The 22,769-nt window shown below is 37.1% G+C and overlaps 2 protein-coding genes across 3 annotated transcripts in view; one reads left to right on the top strand and one right to left on the bottom strand.

The window, feature by feature from the left end:
• Positions 1-15,546, top strand: part of LOC113038715 (ankycorbin-like) — a 46,775-nt gene extending 31,229 nt beyond the window's left edge. The window contains 12 exon segments of the mRNA XM_026196336.1: positions 7,659-7,765; positions 8,294-8,481; positions 9,191-9,216; positions 9,596-9,676; positions 9,848-9,937; positions 10,447-10,566; positions 10,916-11,017; positions 11,287-11,634; positions 11,636-12,829; positions 12,916-13,065; positions 13,559-13,624; positions 13,785-15,546. Of these exon segments, the coding sequence (XP_026052121.1) occupies positions 7,659-7,765; positions 8,294-8,481; positions 9,191-9,216; positions 9,596-9,676; positions 9,848-9,937; positions 10,447-10,566; positions 10,916-11,017; positions 11,287-11,634; positions 11,636-12,829; positions 12,916-13,065; positions 13,559-13,624; positions 13,785-13,862 (2,550 nt within the window). The 3' untranslated portion in view covers positions 13,863-15,546.
• Positions 1-22,769, bottom strand: part of LOC113038752 (mitotic-spindle organizing protein 2) — a 1,160,083-nt gene that overhangs the window by 886,175 nt on the left and 251,139 nt on the right. The window lies entirely within an intron of this gene.

The following is a 22,769-nucleotide window of genomic DNA, read 5'->3' as shown; positions in this document are numbered from 1 at the left end:
TTGAACACACCCCTTTCAACTAATTGCCCAATTGCACAGCCTTAAGAGCGTGCATATCATGAATGCTGGGTCTTGTTTGTTTTCTGACAATCTACTGAACCTACTGGTAACTTGTTTGCCACGTAGCAATAAAAAATATACTAAAAACCTTGATTATTCTGGTTAGTCACATTGTACTGCTATTATTTTGAACAATACTGTACATGGCACAAATTTTAGTTAGTAAGATAATCCATTACATTACACATTTTAGGTAATATAATCAGACGATTAATTCTGGATTACTTTTCACCTGTTTATCATATTGATTTAAATAAGATAATCTTTCCAAATTTTTATATAAGAGAGACAGAGAAAGAGAAAATATTCCATTCTTTGTTACTGACCATATTAAGTGCATTAAATGAGGGCTTGAGACGAAGAACCATATAAGTCCATATTTTCAATTTTTGAATAATACATTTTTTTTTAATTTGGACTGAATATTATATTACTTTTTTTTTTTTTTACTTGAAGATAGACAACAAAAGCTTCCCAATTCTAATGAGACTGGATTTTTTAGTATCAATCTTAAAAATAAAAAGTTAGAGTAATTTACATTTCTGGAATTTGGAAGAACAGTATATGTCCAGTTAATGTGGAATAACAGTATAAGTCCAATTAATCATATCAATTTAAACCACTGGAGATTTGATTCCTTTATCTTAGTTTTAATACAGTAACAGAACCTTAAAGAAAATATCAAGCATTTCTTTCTTTCAATTTTTTTTATTTTTTGCCAACGTAAATCACAGAACAAAAACGCGGACAATACGCTACGAACAATGAACAATACATAGGCCTACTTATAGTACAGAAAATAAACGTCAGTACAAACAAACCGTACATACAATAAACAATAAATACAAACAATAAACAGTAATAATGGTAAACAATACATATTTACAATAGAGACATACATCATCTTCATTCCATGCTGGTTCTATATGCTAGTTTACCATATACGTCTTCCTTTTTTTGGTTCTAAATAAAATAAAATAAATACCTATATATTCCTATTATACAACATAAGATAAGGCATACAAGATAAGCTACAACTACTTTTATGATTAATTTCACACAACATACACAATATATCCCACCTTTCCCTGCACATGACCTACACATACCAGGCTACTCTTCACATTCTAATGTCCCATAAAATGCTTGGGCCTCTGCTGGCATGTAGGCTAGCATTTTCATAAGGTCACGGTGCTTCTCCTTCTTGATGGGCAAAGGGTCTTCGTAAGCAAGAGCATACGTGGTGGAGAACAAGGGAGCTGGAGGTGGTTGATTCTTCCTCTGTTTGGTGATCAGCCAATGCTTCCATCCCTCGTAGAGGCTGTGGCTCCCTTTTGTGTGGACACACCATGGATCAGTAGCTGAAATCATGATTCAACAAGAAATTCAATAATGATTCTTCCTTCACACACATATCCCCAACACTGTTAATCTCAGAAAACCAGTTTAGTTTTAGTCTAGTTCTTTAGTTCTTTACCTGTCACTTTCAACCACAGCATGGATGTGATTAGGAAGCCAGGTGGATGCTTTAATGTTGCATCAGGGAGCTGCCTGAAGTCCGCACATTTTATCTCAATTACTTTAAATGGATGCAGCTGCCTGGCTCCACGGATCATCTCGGCGACATTGCTGGGGGTGTGGAGTGTGGACACCTTACGCCTCTTGTCCAGCGTGGCAAATGAACGGTCACAGGGAAGGAAGGAGTGACCAGACACCATGAACTTCTGCTCTATCTGACTGAAGTACCCTCTAGATACGAGTAGGGCCATGAGGTTTAGGACTCGCCAGTTGTTGTTCTGCCCACAGCATCGGTCACTATAGATGATGAGCTTCCGTTCCTTTGCCTGGACTAGGGGAGCGAAAGATGTTTCTGCCCACTTCAAAAGACAGCTTGCCACCTCGATGGAACCTCTGTGAGCGATGCCCTCATGCCAGAGGCACATTGTAGGAGGTTTGTCAGTGCCCATCTCCTGGATACAGAGGTTGTAGTTGGCCAGCTGCCGTTGATAGTACACGTTGGAGTGTGTCAGGTTTGGCGTGTACACTACCCCCTGCATGTCGATACAAATGACATGGCAGTCATCATTGGCTTTGGCCCACTCTGTGTCAGCCTGCAACTGGGTGTATGCTTTTTCGGCTTTCCGGTGGTGAAGCTCACTCTTGGCTGTGATCTTCAACCTTTCTCCATCTGTTGTAGTAGCTACTAATTTTGAGAACAGGGCGTCACATTTTGCACAAGTATCACTTCTTGGCTGCCCAAAACTGAGGTTTTGCTGCTTGAAGATGTCCCTATAGAGCCAGAACTTTGCAGTGGATGCTGGATTGCTTTCCTTGTACAGGCGGAACATGCGGAGCAGGTTTAAATCAGGGCTCAGGTACTCCCTCTCCACATCTCCCTTCATCCGTGAGTAGTGGTTCGGTTGGCGTGGGAAGCTCAGGATGTGCTCTCTTATCCCCTCTCTCACTGCAGGATGAATGCTATGAGGCCTAAAAAATAAACAACACAACTCATGAACAAGGGAAATATAATAAACTATGCTGGTCTGTTTTGCACAATTGCATTGTTTCTGTGACAATAAAATTTAATATAATTGTAAACTTTTCTCTAAACTATAGGATTTTGTTTTTCACAAACAATCATTAATGGGATTCTCAGGATTTAGCATTAAGCTTTGTATTAGTAGAAAACCAGTAGTATTTTCGAATTACCATGCTTTCCTCCCTCATATCCCCCTGAGATGAGAGATTTATGTATTTTTTGTCTGGAAAAAATCCTCATATGACGCAAAAATTGTCATTGTTTACATGCACACATTTTGTTTCAATCTAACTGAATTCATTCTGATTGGTGAATCTGAATGTAGTGTTTACATGAACGCTAAACATGTGATCGATTGATGTGTGCGTTTTAGCATTGCTAAGAAAATTCCTGCTCCTCCGTGAGAGATACGAGACCGGTGCGTCTCACAGGTGTCGCTCATCAGTAATCACGCCACCGGCCTTGCGCCGTTCTCCCGCGGCCCTCAGTCTCGTCCTGCTTGCCACAGTAAACACAATGAATGGCAACTGTAGAATGCAAAAGCCTAATCCCGGACATTTTGGCCGATCTCGAAATCCCGGGATCATACATTACATTTGCATAGCACTTTACCTCTGATATCGATCTCAAAGTGCAAAAATATGTTTCCTGACTGGGCAACAACAGTGAGCTGAATCCTAACCATTACAGTTTGTGCATGCTGGCGTTATAGGGTGGCAAGGCACCCGACGCCCTATAATGCCAGCGTCAAGTGCACCATTAGATCAGGGAATGTTGTAGGGCAACTGATGCTGACATTGGTGCAGCTTTAAAAACTAATAGGACGAGAGCATGAGGTCCTTCCAGGATTTTTTTTTTTTTTTTTTTACCTGTTCTTATGTTTTCCTCTGAAGTCCTCTAATGGAGACCTGACTACCTGCTCTGTTCCCTCAGACTGACTGCCTAACTTTTCTTGAATAACCTTTTCAAAGATAAGTAACTTTAAATAAATATGTTATGGACAATGTATCTAATTAAAATCATACATGTAATAAAAAGTTAACAAACGAAAAAAATTAGGCTGTTTAAAACTTGCCTGTAGGCGACTGTTGGTCAGTTGAAAGACTGACATAAATGTGAGCTTACAAACAGCAAGTCTTTGACCTCCTTGTTGCACATGGTACTTGAAGGTGTACTTCCTCTTAGTATTCTCAGTGTTGGGCCCACGTGGTCGTCTGCGACTCACCTTGTGCTAGAAGTAAAAAGACATATTGGGATGATCAGTGATCAGGCACATGTGCAGTCTTAGTGAATTAAAGGCATACAGTAGTATTCAATTCACTGGTTATTTTATGGGCCTACAATGTAATGCATTGCATACTGTTGACATGATATGGTCATGAATTGCTTAAGTTAGCATACCTGCTCCAAACCAGAGAGAATGATAGCCTGCTGCCTCTCATAAGAGACAGCATAAAACTCTGTGAAGAGCTGGAGTTTTCTTTGGTCTGTTAGGCTTGAACACTGCCTGGGACATGTCTCCTTGCATGCCTTTCCCTTAACAGAAACAGTCACATTAGCGTTTTTGTTTTTTTGAGCTATAAAACAGAGCTATTAGCAGCTATTAAGGTTACTAGCTAGAATGTATAACAGCTTACACAATCAATGCATTTTTTTTTTATTATTACCTTTTTTTTCATTTATTTTTATTATTTATTAAATAACAAGTAACAAACATAGCATAGCATACAATATTACAAAAACAAAGTGTTACATTAAATGGTAACAGGGATCCAAAAATTATATCAAAATATTTTAAACACGTCAATGACTTTTTAACCAATTTCAGTGAAGACATAAAGCAGTCAAATTCTACTCTAAACATCTTAAAGATTGGGGATGAATTTACATATGTTTGTTTATGTATATAAAATTCTGCCAGCAGTGCTTATAACAAAATCAATGAATGGTAAAAAAAAAAAAAAAAAGCCTAACATTACTGTAGACGCAGCTGGGCTGGTGTTACAGACGCACCTAAAGCGTTTCGATTCATTTCTCCGTGATTATGAGGAGTAGAGAGACATGTTTAAAACGTCCCCTGAATCCTAATTTTCTCAGCTTTCATACGACATGACTTGAAGCTTTAAAAAGAGTGAGCTATATGAATGAACTGTAGTAGACGATGACCCTCTGTCTGTAACCGCTAACTTTATGTAGATACTTTGTATACGGTTTTTCACTCACCTCTTTTGGTGGACTTTTTCCTCGTTTTTGCTCTCCTCTCCGGTTCACATATGGTTTCCCAGCATCCCTCAGAGACTTCCTTGCCCTGTCCTTCCATTCATTCATGTTCGCTCTCCATTTTTTGCCGACGTTTTGTCTATTAATGTCCGCAGCGGACATGAAAGCAACCGGCGTCTCCATTTTTCGTTACTGGACATGAACGGTTTTTCCGCGTGAGACTATTTTAAAATTTTAAATTCAGAGTTTTGGTCGCGCGAACACCCCCCAAAGTGATTCTGTATACAAAGTGGCACACATACATTGAAGTCACATGGTTATCTCAATTTATGTTTTTTTGGACTTATACGGTTGTTCGTCGCATGAATACAAATATTGTCACAATTTCCCAAACTTTTTTTGAAGTAACTGCAGGTGGTTTGTGAGTTCAATGAAAAGCAAGTAATTAATTAAATCATTATGTAAAATTAAATAATTTAGAACATCCATCAAAATAAAACACTTACTAAAAATGTAAATATTCTGTTTGTTTACCTGCATGTCAACACAAATGTGATACTTAATTATTAACTTAATATAAAATATCAGGGGTACTTCAAATAAATGTTTTATGTGAAAGAGGTCTGGCTGAAAACAAGTTTGGGAATCCCTTCATTATATTTGTAAGAAATAAAGTGAATATTTGCATTTTAATGTGTTTGAAAGACAAAAGCCTTCCAAAGACATGCATGGTTAAATAACGTACTCCGTGATAATTCAAATAAAATTGAATGTTAATCAGTAGTTGATACAATGTTGAGAGAAAAAAAAACAACAACCTGGAATTGTTTTTTTTTTTTTTTTTTTTTGTAATTCCAGTGGTCAAATGCTGTGTGGACTCAATGTTCTGTGTAATGATCACCACTCGACTAGTGACTGGTCTTTGTGTGTATGCACACAAAAGTGGAAGACCTTCTGAATGTGTATTATGGTATGCTATTACAAAAATAAATCTAATAACAAGAAATAAATTTTTGGAATCTGATTACGTAATAGAGATTACTTGTAATCAGATACTATCCAGCTCTGCAAATAAGGTATGAATATTTTTCTGAGGGTGTAAAGAAAAACAGTTAAAAATATCATGCCGCCTGAACGAATGTATACTTGGTATTTAGGTGTTTACTTTTTTTAGCGCAATAACATGGCAACACCTTATAAAATGCTTTGTTGGATACATTGTTCTCTGAAAACCTGTTTTAAGTTAAGACTGATGTATGTATTTCTTTATTATGTAAACAAACCAGTAATTTCTGATACAATTATCCTAATGTTTTTATTACAGTGACTTAGCCATTATAAAATTGGCTTGGTTGTGAATGCCCTTGAGGTAAATGTTGTAAGCAAACTTTCTCAACAGCAGACTGATGCAGTTATAAACTAATGAATTGGGATTGATGAGGTCTGCTGTGAGGAGAGAAATGGCTTGAGCTTGTGAAAAAAATGTTGAACAATTATGTTTTCATGACCGTTTTCCTATAAAATGTCAATTTACTTAAAGATTGCACCTTGATGTGAATTGTAATAGCTACAAAGAAGGTAATTATTGTATGTTTTATCACCCAAATATTGGGCACACAAATGTTCCTTTTAATTTAAATTGCAATTATATCATTCCCTGACCTGTTGGGTTGAGCGCTGACCTTCCAGATGTCTTAAATGTTCGCTTGTTAAATTTAATCTCATTCTGACACTTCAATAAACGCCAGGATAGAAACCAGCCAGAACATAGGATTTGTACTAAATCATTAAATTTTATTCTTAATGCCATATGAGCTCAAAACACCCCCTGGACTGCAATGACTAAGCATTTGCCAGTGAAGATACAAAATGAAAAGCATCTAAATAGGACTTTAAATCTTTGTTGTATACCTTAAACACGCACAAGCTAAAAGAGCTTATGAAATAAGGTTTGTTTCTGTACCATAAACGAGCACCAAAATCGTGTCAAGTTTCCTCACACGTTCCAGGGAAAAACCACACCATGTTGTGAGCTTACATAGAAAGTCTGGATATGCACCTCTTGCTTCCTGAAGAAAAAAAAGTTATACTCATTTTTCTTCATAAATTCTTCAAATATAGCATAATAACAGAAGAATTTAAAACAATTCCTTATAGCTCACAATGTTTTGCATGCACAGCCTGTTGTCTTGTTGTTGTTGTTGTTGTTGAGGTTTTAACTGAGAAAACGTATGCATTTGTGCAAAGCTGTACAGAATCACGGTGCAGATCAAATTTAGCCGTCACCCTAAATGTGCCTGTGATGAGGTGTCAGTTTCTCTTACTCTGGAATTATTGGCAGAACCCCTGTGACCTTTGGGATCACCGGCAGGGAGCGTTGAGCTCTTCCTTTCACTGTCAGAGTATTGTTTGCCCAAGGAAATTTGGAAATGAAAAGTAGAAATTATCACCTTTGTGCATTACTCTATTACTTTATATCTTGTAGAATTTAATGTGAAGTGAAAATTGAGTGAAAGTGACATACAGGCAAGTATGGTGACCCATAATCAGAATTTGAGCTCTGCAATTAACCCTTCCAAAGTGTACAAACACAGCAGTGAACACACACCCGGAGGAATGGGAAGCCATTTATGCTGCGGCATCCGGGGAGCAGTTGGGGATTCGGTGCCTTGTTTAAGGGCACCTAAGTCGAGGTTTTGCTGACCCAAGACTCGAACCCACAACCTTAGGGTTAGGAGTCATACTCTCTAACCACTAGGCCACGACTTGCATCATGTTATTTTGTTATACATGATATTTGAAGAAAAATGATGTTGACTTAAAGCTCTTTTTCATTTAGGATGGCTTCACGCCCCTGCTTTTGTCAGCTAGGCATGCACATGCAGAGGTCTGCCAGAGTTTATTGGACTGGGGTGCTGACATCAACGCTAGAGACAAAAATGGCAGGTATGGTTCTGGATATTAGTCATAATACAGAGAGTGCTGATAAGAAAAGTTTCTCCGTTTAAACATTACCTCCTGCTATCATAAAGTGCCAAGTGAGTTGAATAAACTAAATTGGGATGCCAAGAGTATTACTAAACTGGTATAACTGCGTAATCCATCTTAAGTACATACAGTATACTACCATTCAAAATTTCTGAATGAAGTCTCTTAAGCTTACCATATTTTAGAATATTACTATAATTTTAAAACCGTTTCTATTCTAATATTTTTTTAAATGTAGTTTATTTTTGTGATTGCAAAGCTGGATTCACAGATGTCATTACTCCAGTCTTTACTGTCACATGATCCTTCAGAAATCATTCTAAATTGGTGCTTTTTTATTTATTGTGGAGAAATAAACTTTCTTCTGAAAGTTTGAAAACATTTTATAATATGAATACATCCTTGGTGAATTAAAGTTACCGAATTAACATTTCTGATGCCAACCTTCTGAATGAAAGTGGAAGTGACATGCTGTTATCTGTGCAGAACCGCAGTGATGTTGGCCAGTGAGAGCAGCTGTCCGGCCGCTGTCGAGCTGCTGGTGCAGAGGGGAGCTGAGCTGCAAATGGTGGACTCGTTGGGCCACGACGTGCTCCATCACACCAAACCGTCAGGCGGCAGCGAGGTCCGAAACGCTCTCAACACGGCCTTTCACAGACAGCAGTCTGAGTCAGGTAATCTATAAAGGCCAATGTCATGCCAATTAACACAATTTGGTTGTAAAGCTCACATTCTAAATTATGATTAAAATACTATTGGTTATTATGCAATTACACATACTTATTGGTATTGCTGTTACTATTGTTAGCAAGTTGTTATATGTAGCATGCCATGGACATTATATAAAATGTGTTGCTCTTCTGTAATAACCAAATGACACTGCACTCAATAACAGTAACATATCTTACTGAACTTACTGAATCGTACTGAATCGTACTGAATATGATACCAGCACAACTGAGATGTGGCTGTAACCACAAGCCAGTTGTTGTTCAATGTAAAATATTCACTGGGATACACTGAGGAAACCCTGGAATTTGCAACATCATTGTTTTCCTCCCTGTGGTATTAAATAAAAGAAACCAGTTGATATTATTTTTTGTGGATTGTGATCTTGAATGTTTTCCTTTCTTTGGCCTTCAGAGCTTTTTAGCTCAATATAGCCATCTAGTGGCGTTTTTATTAAATTTCTCTTGCTTCCACACCTATCGAAGCAGTGAAAGATAGTTAATAAATATATTTTCAGAATTTCTCAGATGTGTTTGTGAAATAATGAAACAAGGAAAGATTAGGACAGCATGTCTAATGTTAGCAGCAGCAATGACATGCCATTTTAATTTTGCCCACTCCATGTTTTCCCTTCCTGTATCTTTGTATGAGCAGATAAGAGTTCAGAGAGAACCCCTCAGGTAAGCAAGTTAATTTTAATTTCATTTATTTTTATCCCCTCAGACTTTATGGTTTTCCTAATTTTCTGATTGACAGAACCTGCAAAGGTTCTTCGTAGATGCTTAAAATTCACAGTTTAACTGAATGCTTAGTTCACTAGTTAACAGTAGTGTCAACCTCAAGAGAGGATTTTGATTGAATGTTCCTTTCTCACATTTGACAAACATTCCGGCAATGCACAGTCAGAAATATTCTCTGGCATTTGCCTCACGCTGTAGTGATAATTGTTTTCTTCTTCCAAACTAAGTATACAGTGTTTATTTCACTAACCACTTAAACACTTTACTTCGTCTTCCTATCTCTTTTTGCCACTCTTCCTTATTCTGCACACTATCTCAGCATGGTCAAAAGTTAAATGAGGACAGAAGCTCCACCCCCAAAAAGAGAAAAGCACCTCCTCCTCCCATTAGCCCAATCCAGGTAAAGGCACATAGTGCTGAATCTGTGATCTCTGCACTTTCTAAAAGACTTGGATGCAATTATTTATTTGATGACTTCTGAATGTACAGCTGATAATTAACCATTTTTCTGTGTCCATAATGCCCTTTAGCTTTGCCTTGCTTTCAAGCTTTCCTTTGTCTTATTTTTCAGTCGGCTGGTATCATCTCTCCTCAATATTTTACTCCATCTGAAACTCCTTTGTCCGGAAAAAGTGATTCATCCAAAAGATTCAATTACAAGGTAAAATAGTGAAGTGTTAAGGTGTATTTGTGCAAGATGTGTTAAAAAAATAAGTATAAATTAAGAATATAATATTGAGTGAAATAAGTATATTTAATATCATTAATTATAATATTGATTGTAATAATGTAAATAATAAAAATATATTTTTACATTATATTTTTAACAGCTAAAAACATTTTAAAAAGCTAAAAGTATGATTAATCATTGATTAATAAATAATTATGTGATGTGTGTGTGTGTACCTGTGTGTGTGTGTGTGTGTGTGTGTGTTTATATATAAATAAATATATATATATATATATATATATATATATATATATATATATATATATATTGCTGTCTGACAAAAACATTCATGCATTACTTACTATTTGAAATGTAGACTAGGTAGGCAGCATATTAGGTTGTGTTAGCTAATCCATAGCCGTGTAGCTGTTATTTTTTGATCATTATTTAATTAATAACACGATTAACTGGGTATTCTTCACTCCCTGTTTGTTGAGGAGGAGGAGGAGCTGAAAATTGCTGTACTGAAGGAAGAGATCGAAAAATTGCATGAGGAAAAATGCATCCTACTCGAGACCATTGAAGATCTGAAGCAGATTGTGGAGCAGACTGAGCCCAAGGCGAGTACTGCACAGCCCTTTAATATTCCTTCATGTGGCAGCTGCTTTGATCTTCAGCCACTTTTGCTCTCTGGAACCCATTTTAACAGCTGCATTTTTACTGGCCCTGGCCAGGTGAAGAACCTTGCTTTAGGGGACACAAAAGCAGACCTCTCTTCCACACCACTGGTTTTGGACTCAAACTTGTGAATGAGTTTTGCTACAGTTTGCGCATCATGTTTGAATTTTAACTGGTGACTCAAACCTTTGGGTCTTTTTTTATGTGACCTTACAGAATTTTTGGTGTCCAAGGCCCACTAAAAAAGTAGATGTTGTAAAATAATCTTGTCATCCTCCTGTTTTGAAACAGATTGAGCAGTCTGGGAATGCAGATTCAACGTTGATTGCAGCCCTGCAAGCAAAGATAGCCTCTCTCTCTCTGGAAAACCAGCAACTTGCCCAAATAATAAAGGTAGCTCACCGTAAAAGATTTGTGATTGCCTTACAGATGACATGTCATTTTTTCAGTTAGATAAAATCATTGTAGGATGACTTCTTTTGTCAGGCCAATCAAACTTTGTGTGTTCTGAGTTAAGATGGCCTGTGTAAACACTGGGAAACCTGTTTGGAAATTTTTACAAATTTGTTTGGTTGGTGGAAATTGCACACAGCACTTTAAAGCAAAGAGCATTTGGAAATAAGTAAGTACATTGCAAGTCATTATCTTTTCTAACTGAGCAGAAACGTCCAGCTCCACAAGGAGAGGAAGGCCAGGGAAGTTCCCGTCCAAACAGCATCGAGTCTAATGCCTCGTACCACTCCACCCGTGCTGACTTCGAGCTCTCCAGCGAAGTGCATATCCATACTGGTGATGAGGAGGATCTTTCAGGGTTGTCTGTTTTGGATATCAGTGGTTCGTCAAACAAACATGAGATTGAGGAGGACGCAAGACTGATTGCGGATAAAGAAATCGGACTGCTTCGGGGCGCGCTGGAGAATCTGCAGGCCAAACTTCTAGAGTCCAGAATGGAGAACCGCACTCTTCAGGCCAGACTAAACACTGACTTTGAAAAAAACTGAAGTTGCATCTAAAAGCATTGGTGAAGATACCCAAAAATGCCAGGAAGCATTGCAAGAGTTACAGATGAGGGGAGATTCTGTGGGCACACAAGAGGACAACGTGGTGCAGAAGTTTCAGTATTTGAAGAGCTGCCTGGAGCAGGAGGTCAAAGAACTGAAGGGAAAGTTGGCCGTATCGCAGGAGGAGCGACAGCAAGATACTTGTTTGATAAGGGATCTTCAGGCTCAGCTCAAAAGTGTCCGTCTATCTGAGGAAGAGCGTCAAGAACTGAAGAACACCTACAGCACTTTGGTGGAGAACATCAACCAGGAGAAAGCACTGTTGATCGAGAAGTACAAAGAGTCTCAAGAGGAGATCAGGATGCTCCAGGAAGCCCTTCGAGGCACTGTGCCGGTGGAGGCTGCAGCCAAAGACTTTGAAGAGATGAAGGCAGAGCTCGGTGAGATTATCGATGGGCTGCAGCTGCGGCTTTTGGAGCTCTCAAAATCGTACAGTGAGGCCAAAAGCGAGCTTAGCGTCGCCCGCAACCAACTGCAAACCAAAGCTTCAGAGCCTAAGGACAAGGCAGATGTGGCCTTTGTCACCAAGGAGGAGCATGAGCAGAAAATTCAAGAGCTGGCATTCAAGATGAAGGACATGCAGAAGTTATTGAAGGACACTGAGGCTAAGCATCAAGCGGCACTTAAAGAAATAGCCCAGGTTAAACAAGACGCCGAAATCCAGGCTCAATCGTCTGTAGCCATTGCAGACCACACCCAGGTCGTGGCCTCCTTGGGGAACGCCATCAAGAACCTTGAGTCGGAAGTTGAAGTTCTTAAAGAGCAGCTCGACCAGAAGACCTTGCAGGTGGACACTTTGCAGAACAGACTGACAGTTAAGAAAGATGTCCCTCCAAATGATTCATTATCCCGAATGGAATATGAGCAGATGAGGGAGAAGCTGGGGGGTGAGATAAGTCACCTGAACCACCTACTGAAGGATGCGCTCAGGAAACAGGATGAGATGGCTCTGGAGGTGACTGCTGCTTGGCAGGAGGTGAAGGACGGCAGAAATGAGAGAGAAACGGCACAGGAGTTGGCAGTGAGCAGGGAGCAGGAGTGCAGTGCATTGAGTACCAAGTACAGGGAGGCTCAGGAGGTCGTTGTCCAGCTGAAGAAGCAGGTGGAAAGCCATGTGATATCTGAGCGAGAGAAGAATAAAAAGGTGATTTTTATTCTTCCATTCTCATTTCTGTCCAATTGATGCTTGATGTGTCATGTTAACAACTAATGTGTTGTGTTTAATTACAGATTGATGAGCTCTCAAAGGAGGTTTTGAAGTTAAAGGATGCTCTGAACAGCCTTTCACAGCTGTCTTACACTAGCACCCCTAAGAGACAGCAAAGCCAGCAGGTGGACTCTCTCCAACAGCAGATCAAGCAACTGCAGTATCAACTTGCTGTATGTTACAATCCTTGTTCTGCTTTAAAGAAATATAGCAAGTGAACTGTTCAAGAGTTTGGGGATGGACAGTTTTGTAAAGAATTTTAAGAAGACTCTTATGCTCACCAAGGCCTCATCCATTAAAAAAATACAGTAAAAACATTAATATCATGCAATTGGAATATTCTTGTTATTATCCATGTTGATAACAGTTGTGTTTCTATTTCTATAAATAGAAAGTTTGAAAGAACGACTTTTATTTAAACATCATCTATAAGATAACAAAAACATAAATGTCTTCACAATTACTTTTGATCATTTTAATGCATCCTTGCTGATTAAAAGTATTAATTTCATTCAAAAGAACATGACTGGCCCAGATATTTGAACAGTATTGTGTAATCAACAAAGAAAATGAAAAGTGGTATTACATGAGCATGACATGCTCTATACATATGTTCAAAATTGCTTTCCAAAAATATTCAAAGCGGTTGCTTTCTTTTCACAACAGGAGTCAAAGAAACGTCACCATGAAGTTGTCTCAGTCTACAGGATGCACCTTCTTTATGCTGTCCAGGTCTGTATTTATTTATAATCGGTCAATATTCTAGTGTACAAATATCAACAAGTTATTCATTTGAGTTTGATTCAGTCCATATACTGTTAACTTATTAAATAATGTGTTTTCTCTCTTAGTCCAGAATAGCCTTTTTAAACTCTCTAACCTTTCTTTTTAGGGCCAGATGGATGAAGATGTGCAAAAGGCTTTGAAGCAGATACTTGTAATGTGCAAAATGCCATCCGAGGCCAAGTGATCGAGCCAGTATTGTAGTTGTTCATGAACTGCCAAAAAACAGTGATCAAAGGATATTCATCTAAGACCTAAAGTCCAGAAACCTTCAATCAGAAAGACACATGTAGTCGAGCACTGCAGTTGAAATCACCATTGGCTTATCCCTGATATTTTGGAAATGCATAGCGAACTTGAGTAATTTACGAAAAGGGGAAAACAATTGATGTGTGCACAATCTCTCTGCTAACACAGTGCCAGACAACGAAACACAATCTATAGTCAGTGATTTTCTGAAATTTGTTTTGAAAATTGTTCTATTTTTTTACATAAAAAAAAAAAAAAATCAGTATTTGATCCTGTTGTGAGGCATATTAGTTTGTCTGTTTGCATTGGGGTAGAATGCAAATACAAAGCACAAAGTGTGTTTGCCTGCATAACAGTCCATTGCAATGCACCTTTTCAGCTGTCTTTTCTATCTTTTTCAGTTGTAGTGTAGCGCAGCCACCTGCTGAATCGGCATGCTGTGAAAAGTCAAGTGGCTCAATGTTTGTTCTAGGACATTGCGACTTATTTCAGTAGTATTGAATTCTCCACTTTTTCAGAGTAGGTGCTTTGACAAAATGTCCATGTGCAAATGCACTTTTCTTAGTCAGTAGTCGGTCTTTCGTTGATGCCAGCATTAACCTGCCATTTCTAGGACACCAGCTGGGTTGTGTCCATGTGCCTCTGCTCATTTTTAAAGCCTTTGATAATATTTTGGAGGCCATAACATAAAACTGCACTACATTTCTTTTGCATTATGCTTGGTCCAACCAGTTTTCTGCACTAAAACATTTTAGTTTTAGAGTTGTGCATCCTTAACATGTTGTCTATAATAGTAATGAAGTCACTGCATGTTAAACAATTACAGTAATTAGTAGAGTACTAAAGACTCCTACAGTGACACATTGAGGACTAAGTTAGCCCTAGAACTCCAGTGTAGTTGTTGTTTTTATAACAAATAAGGATTGGAAAGGATGAGAAGGAATTTGTAATTGATCAGTGTAGGAATATAAACACACTTCCCCACTTTAGGAGTTGCTAAAATGTGAGCCATACAAAGGATTTTTGACACCTAAACAGTTGTAAGTGTTAAGAAATATATAGTAGCACTTGAAAACATGCTGAAAACACGTAGAGCATGGTGTAGATGTCATCATTTTATTCATGCAATAATGCCTAGCTCATCACCTAGTTTAGTACGGTTTTGTAGCTTTTGAATGTAATTTGAGGGACACCTACAATATAAACTTGTTTATAAGGAATAATTGCTTTTATAGAACATATAGCAGTTTTGTATTAAGTATTGAGTGTCCATTACATGTTTGCTTTTTGTTTCTTATTCATTACAGCTGCTTGCTGAGTGCCATTGCATTACTAAACAAGTTAAAAAAATACTTAAAACATTTGTCATAGATCATATAGCCTGAATTGCATCAGAAAATGTACAAAAAAATCAGAAAAAATTCTGTTTCTGAAGTGAAAATTTAAAATGCAAAAATAACTGCCCCATTGAATGCACATGATATTGTTATTGAGCTCTTGTGTCATATTTCATAGTCAATTGAGTTGTTTTTCGTAATGCATTTGTATGTTATTGAGTAAGGCAACTTGCTGTTGGCTGTTGTATTTTTTTTTTGCATAGTTAATAAACTTATGAATTGGTATTTATTTGTCTTCAATGAAGCATACAAAAAAATCTAACTTATATTGTGATTAGGAGTGAGTTATGTCACTATAGCATAGTTTAAATGATGTAGAAATATTACAGGTTGTTCTAGGCTTATGTAAGAACATTTTGTGCAACAAAATGCTTTCCAGCTACTGATTCATAATTTGTGTTCTACAAATGTGAAAACAGCTTTCCAGAGGCAGGAAGAGCTCGGCCATGGCTTCAGTTTCATGGCAAATGGTGATTCTGCATTGAATTTGTATTATCATTTCATTTTATAATCTGCTGGATCACTGTACTTTGACGCTCAAGCCCCTTGTGCATCATCAGTGAAATTGCTGTGAATTTAAATTAGCCCTTAAACATTAAGACCAACAGTTCTGTGGTAATGCTTTAAAATACAATTTAATTAGTTAACTAAATTAGTTCCATTAACTACATACATTATTTCTTATGTGCTGATAGCTATTGTATTTGTATCAATTAATATTAACAAAGATTAATAAATGCTGTAAAAAAGTTATTGCAGGGTAATGTAAGCTAATGTGTAACGAATTTTTGCAATTGAGGCATTACTGTAAAGTGTCACCAATTCAATAATGTAATATAATCGCGTTGTTACAATCATCATTTGATCATATGTAGTTGCACGTCGTGCTTTATAAAACTATTTGAAAACATTTCCTGAAGCTGTAAAAGTAATGGTAAGCAAATTAAAGAATTTCATATTTTTATTTCAAACTTTGTAAACAGAGAACACCATCTTCTAATTTAACCAAATAGACGACACATTAGAGCACTACACACTGAAGTATCTGCCATGGCAGAAATACCAGTAACGGTTTTATAGGTTTAGAACTCTGTGGGTGAAAAAAAAAGTTTAGTTTGATGCAGATTAATTAAGACTTACAGCTGTTATTATTTGCCTGTCTCAATAAATGATCTTGTTGAATGATCCCTCTGCATCTCACCTCTGCTCTGGACCCTTAGTGTCCTACACGAAAGTAAATGTTGTCTCAGCTAGATGGTGCTGTTGACCAATATTCCTTAGAAAAATTCTTAGCAAGAAATAAGTAAAAAGTAAACTATACAACAAATTCTCTTAATAAAATTAAGAGAGTGGATGCCAAGCCTCTAAGTGCTGTTAGAATTTTTCTTCTAAAATTTTGTATTTTTATCAGGCTCCTATGTGTAGGTTCAGTAATCTCACGTTAATGACCGTGAATAGGTTCTATTCATTGCTATTAGAGCAAAATAACAGAGCATAAACATAGGAGCCTGAGAAAATGCCCATTTTAGAAGAAAATTTCAGATGGCACTTAGCTTTTCAATCTGAGCTCTTCAAATATAGTTCAAATTTAAAGTAAAATGATATCTAGTTGCATTATTCCATTTTGTCCTGAGATTTTCCTGCTTTATTAGACCTACTACATTACAAGGAATAATAAGTTTAATATGTTTTTTTAAAAATGCCTTCTAAAGCATAAATGCCAGAATGTGATGTGAATTCAGCTAAATTTGGACTCTTAGCCATTTGTGAACTTTATGATGATAATGATAAATATGGTATGTAATTACTTGAATTACATAACTCTGTATTTGCATCTGCATGTGTTCTCTAAACCTTCATTGCCATCAAAATCTTATATGCCTAATTGGATCCAGATGTAGTAATTGCATATCATAACAGATAATAGTTTTAATGACATCATTCCCAGATCTGCTCATCATTCTCTTATTGAGCAGACTGTAAATAGAAGAACACTATGAACTGTTAATGCAACTTTTAAGTCTCGTTCCCTTTAATGGCTTTTTATATTCACTCACACCTGACTCATTGAAAATCAAAGTGTGGAGGCCCCTTCTAGTGACTCAGAACTAGCAGGAGCATCAACCTGGTGAAGGGGCAACCTTTTTTGCAGCCAAGTGGCAGGGTATTTATGGGCGGCTTCTAGGAAAATAAGTAAGAAAGAGAGCGAGTAAAAGAGGCAAACACTTGTCTATGAGTGGCTTATTAAAAAGGTGAGAAGTGAGTGTACTGTCTGGAAGGGGGAATAATTATGCTCTTAAAAGGGACTTCAAAAGGCCAGTCGTGTCGGTGGAAAACCGTCAGCAACGTGTTAAGGAAATGGCCCACGAGGGTCCGCCGCGCTATCGGCATGTGGTGGATCAAACCGTCTGGGGCGGAGGAATGGCAGACACCATATGTCCATCTATCCTCTTGTCCAACGTTTTGTGAAACCACCACATTTGTCTCCCTGCTGTTATGTTCCGTGAAACGTGCTAATATGGCGCAATAGGGTTGGTTATGATCTGCACTGCCGATAAATCACTCAATTGCCTATACGTTCGTTTGTCAAGATTACGCGGCAAACCTGCGTACCTTGTAAAAACCTTTTCTCACGCCGTAAAATCTGACGTATTTATTGCGACAGATGTTTTTTCGCATTAAATACATTTTTCACAATGTTCCATATCTGCGCCAGTAGTTCTGAATGTCAAGTTAGCAAATAAACCTCAAAGAAAATATGGTGAAGTCGATAATTCAATTTGAATAATTGCTTTTATCAGGAGCAGAGTTCATATCGCTGTGGTACTGACAATATTTTGTGTTATTTTATTTTATTTTTTACATAAAACATAACTTGTAAGCTAAGTCTCCTAGTTAAAGTTGCAGTTTGAGCTGGTTGATGGGCTATTTTCACAATGATTCCGATTTTGTTTACATTATAAAATTTAGTTACAGATTAAAAATGTTGTTTAGGTACTCAATGCAACCTACCTAGTTGCTGTGTAATCACTACTGTAGCATGGATAATAATTACGGTCTACACAAGTTGTACTAGAGAGTATAGTAGTGTTTGGGGCTATTACCAGCCGTTTGTTCTTGATTTCAGCGTAATATACAGTTCCATTATTACAGCAGAAAATGCTGCAAGGTCTGTTCGGCAGAGGCTGGCACACAACCAAGCTTCCTTCCCTTGCTGGTTCTCCATTGCAATGGGGATTAGATGTTCTCTGCAAATTTATTCATGGTATTATAAAATGGTGATGTAAATTCTGTGGCTTACAAATGGTCCCTTGGAGGATAATGAAAGTAAAGAGACAAGTATCAGGGGTTTTACTAAAAACCCTCACTGGATTAGGCAGTGATATCAAAATTATGGTCTCCACTGATTTGATTCCAACTACCCCAGATGTGGTTTATCATGGGACACTGAATACAGAAAAGGACTAAATGGATAGTTCACCCAAACATGACAATTCTGAGATCAGTTCTGAGAACCCATATGATGTTCTTGGACCTCACTGACTTTTATTGTACAGACAAACAACTTATTTTATTATTAGTTCATCTTAATTTACTCACTCATCATTTACTCACTCTCAAGCTGTTCCAAATCTGTATGAGTTTTTTTCTTCTGTTGAACACAAAAGTATTTTGAAGAGCGTTGGTATCCTAACAGTTGACATTACCTTTGACTTCCATAGTATAATTTTTTTTTTTTTTCACATTGAGATGTGTGAATTATTTTTTTTTTTAAGAATCAAGATGATTCCCCCGTAAAAACAGCACACCAATGATAGAAAGAAAGCATTAGAAACCCTCTAGAACTGCTTGTATTCCTCAGTCAGATCTTCAGAGATTGATTACAAATTGTCACTTAGCACCTCATAGCCAAGTATTATTATTCCAAAGGCTTTTCTCTAGTGGCCAAGTCTGGCTACTTATTCAACATCTGAAAACCTTTTATTTTTTATTAATTGAGGTCTTTTAGCTTTTGACTCTTTGACAGGGATCTGACAGGGATTAGAGAGAAAAAAAATGTATGGTTCTTTTTAGCATGCAAGTATTTAAGCCACCTCTGCAGGCTCTGATACTTTATAGAAGACCAACATAACACATTATATAAACATTATACATTTGTATTTTAAATGTCACTAATTTTTCATTGCAAATATCTCACTCAAGTTGTTTTTATGACTAATATAAAAAATAATTTACTGCTTAGCTCAATTTCAACAGCAACGTCACCAAACTAATACGCCTTTGCTGTCTTGCCAAATGTTAAGGCGTGTTTTTTTTCTAGCAAATTTCTTATTTTAGGATATTTATTTAAGTAAGTAATTTATTTTGTAAGTCTAAGTAATAAGACTGGATCCATCACACTACACTAGACCCCCATGTGTTTCTCATGAGTGTGAATGTGTTATTTTGAATCTGGTCCTTTCAGCTGCAGATTGCTTTGTCTTGCATTCCTTTTATCTCTCACTGGAGTGATCCAGATGCCATCTGTACAAATTACCAATGCCACAAATGTACATTTTAATGGTACTTTGGAAACTTTTTAATACCAGTCATATTTTTTATATTCCCATGTTGCCTTGAATCATTGTTTAACAGAACACGGAATTGTTTATTCTCATACTCTTCCACAACAGATGCTGCTGAGTGTTTATGAGCAGCCATTGATTTTCGTAGGAAATCCCACATCTTGCTTCCCATAAGACAAAGGTAAGAACCACTGATGTGTTCACCAGAGCTCACGATAGATAACACATGCTTTACAGTCCACAACCATTTATTCAAATACTGTAGAGCAGTAGTTCCCAACATTGATCCTGGAGGCACTTCAACACTGCAAGTTTTCCATGTTTCCTTAATCAAACACACCTGATTCAGGCCATCAGCTCATTAGTAGAGACTCCAAGACCTGAAACTGGTGTGTCAGAGAAAGGAGACATGCAAATTGGGCAGTGTTGGGGTGCCTCCAGGACCAGGGTTGGGAAACTTTGATTTAGAGGAACCTCTGCTAATTTATTAAAAGTAATGTTTTGGGGTTAATTTGTAATATGTTCAATGACAGTATAATTATCTATCTATCTATCTATCTATCTATCTATCTATCTATCTATCTATCTATCTATCTATCTGTCTATCTATCTGTCTATCTATCTATCTATCTATCTATCTATCTATCTATCTATCTATCTATCTATCTATCTATCTACATTTGAAAAAAATGTAAACTAAAAAGTATTTAGTATTTAAAGTTTTTCTTCAGATGGAACATGAATATCTGTGTATATGTATTTAAAGAAAATACATTCATAAACATATATTGTATGTTACATTGGAAAAGAAAAATTACATTTAGCCTAAATGTACAGCACTATAAGATTCAGGTATTTTTACCTGAAATACAATCTGAAATATATTTTGGTATATGAAGTTTGAAACTAAATATATACTTTTAAAAAATATCCAGTGTCACTGTTTACAACATCTACTGTAGATTTAGCACACATTTGAAATGTTTTGGCCTTTTGTTTTTTGAGAGAAAAGGGAAATGGAATTAGGACTTATTGCATGTCTTTGAAAAGTGCAATATTTGACAGCACATTATATTTCCCATTCGCATTTAACATGTTATTATTAGTCATTTAACTGACAGTCTCTTGTGAGTTCCCCCGTTGATTTATGAGTCCCTCTTTCTTATATAAAAGTTTAACATTCATTTACTTAGCATGCAGTTTCATGCAAAAAACAAAACAAAAACAGGTGTTAACTACCTGTTAGATAAGCCTCACAGTTACATTTGCAAGCTTTCAATGAATGCATTTAGGGTCAAGCAAAAAAAAAAAGTCTAAAATATCCAGTTCAATTAAATATAAGCAGATGATACCACACAGGAGAAATAAACATAGGGAATTATCAGGTCCATTGGACCGTGCTCATAACTGAACATGTGAGACACCGCAAAAAACACTCTAACAACCCAGAAAGTCTGAAATCTTGTGCAGCTGAGACCGCAAGTAGAAATGGATTTTGGATGTGATGTCTGTTGTAGAAACTCAGGAAGAAGAAAAGTCAAAGCAAGATGACTAATCTGTGGGCCCTGGATGTTTTTGTGCAAAGATAAATCAAGTGAAGCAACGTCAAGTCTCGTTAGTAAATGATGAATCAGGTCGAATATTTTGCAAATACGACCCGGAGCGGTTTCCTGGAAAATCTTGACATCATTTACACAGCTGCTCATGTAAACGGATCATCCTGAGCCTTTATTACACTTGAGAGCCCTGCGGTGGAGTTTCCTACAAGTGGTCAGGCTTCAGCTTAGGATCCGTCAGGGAGGTGAAGACCTCCCACTGGCGTCTGGGTAGAAACGGACCAAAGATAGACAGCACTAAATGTAAGATGCTGTTTTCGTGACATTTCTAAATGCTTTTAGCTGTTACGTGTGTTTTTCTCATTACAATTTAGACAAAGTATGTTTTTAGTTCGGCATTAGACGTCTTGAATTCCACTGTGAGGTTTGTCCATTAGGTCTTTCTCATTTGCAAAGTCTATTTGCTTAAGTCTAGAGGTGTCTTGCATGTTGACAAGTTGAAAAAGAGATCTTTGAATAAAACGAGAATGTGTTTGAGCTTTCTTAGAGCTCATCCATGTCTTATACCTTAACCTGACAACATATCTCTCTCGGAAAACTGATACTGATGACTCTTCTAACCCTTCTGCGTATTTCACGCTCTCCCATTCCACAGCATTAAAGTCTCATGATCGTTACCAATTTACACCAAAGCCACAGTAAGTTACAAACATTTAGATACAGTCTTGAGGAAGTTTCCTGCAGTAAACTGTTCTGCATGACACTGGGTGCTACTGACGTTTCATTGGAGGTTATGGGAGGCGAGATAAGCCGAAGGGAAGAGTACAAACCAAACACTTCAAAGCACCACGTGCCCACTATGTCATTGTAAATGGGTGTACGGCCAAACTACCGGGGGGAAGAAGATAATGCTTCAGAAGTATTTGAAAGCTGGAGATAAAGATCTCATCAGTGCCTAATAAATAACCTCCTGTGGTGTCTGCTCACAATAAGATGTAATGGATGCAGCTTTTAAGCATTAAATCAAGAGGACTGTATCACAGATTACGTGGGTCAGATATCAAATAGCATTAATGCTTTTGTTTCTTTTCCTTCTTTTTCTTCTTTTTATTTATTGAGCAGATTTCAGGTTTCAAAATTAAACTGCAGTGGTGCAAATAACGTAAAAGATGTTAATTATTATTATTATTTTATTTTTATTTCAAAAGACTATGATATTTGTGTGTGTGTGTATATATATATATATATATATATATATATATATATATATATATATATATATATATATATTATCCAGGTTTCTTGTGCTCATCAAGGCTGTATTTAT

This window comes from Carassius auratus, chromosome 21 (assembly GCF_003368295.1).
Source record: "Carassius auratus strain Wakin chromosome 21, ASM336829v1, whole genome shotgun sequence".
NCBI lineage: Eukaryota > Metazoa > Chordata > Actinopteri > Cypriniformes > Cyprinidae > Carassius > Carassius auratus.
This window is presented reverse-complemented; position numbering and strand designations above follow the sequence as displayed.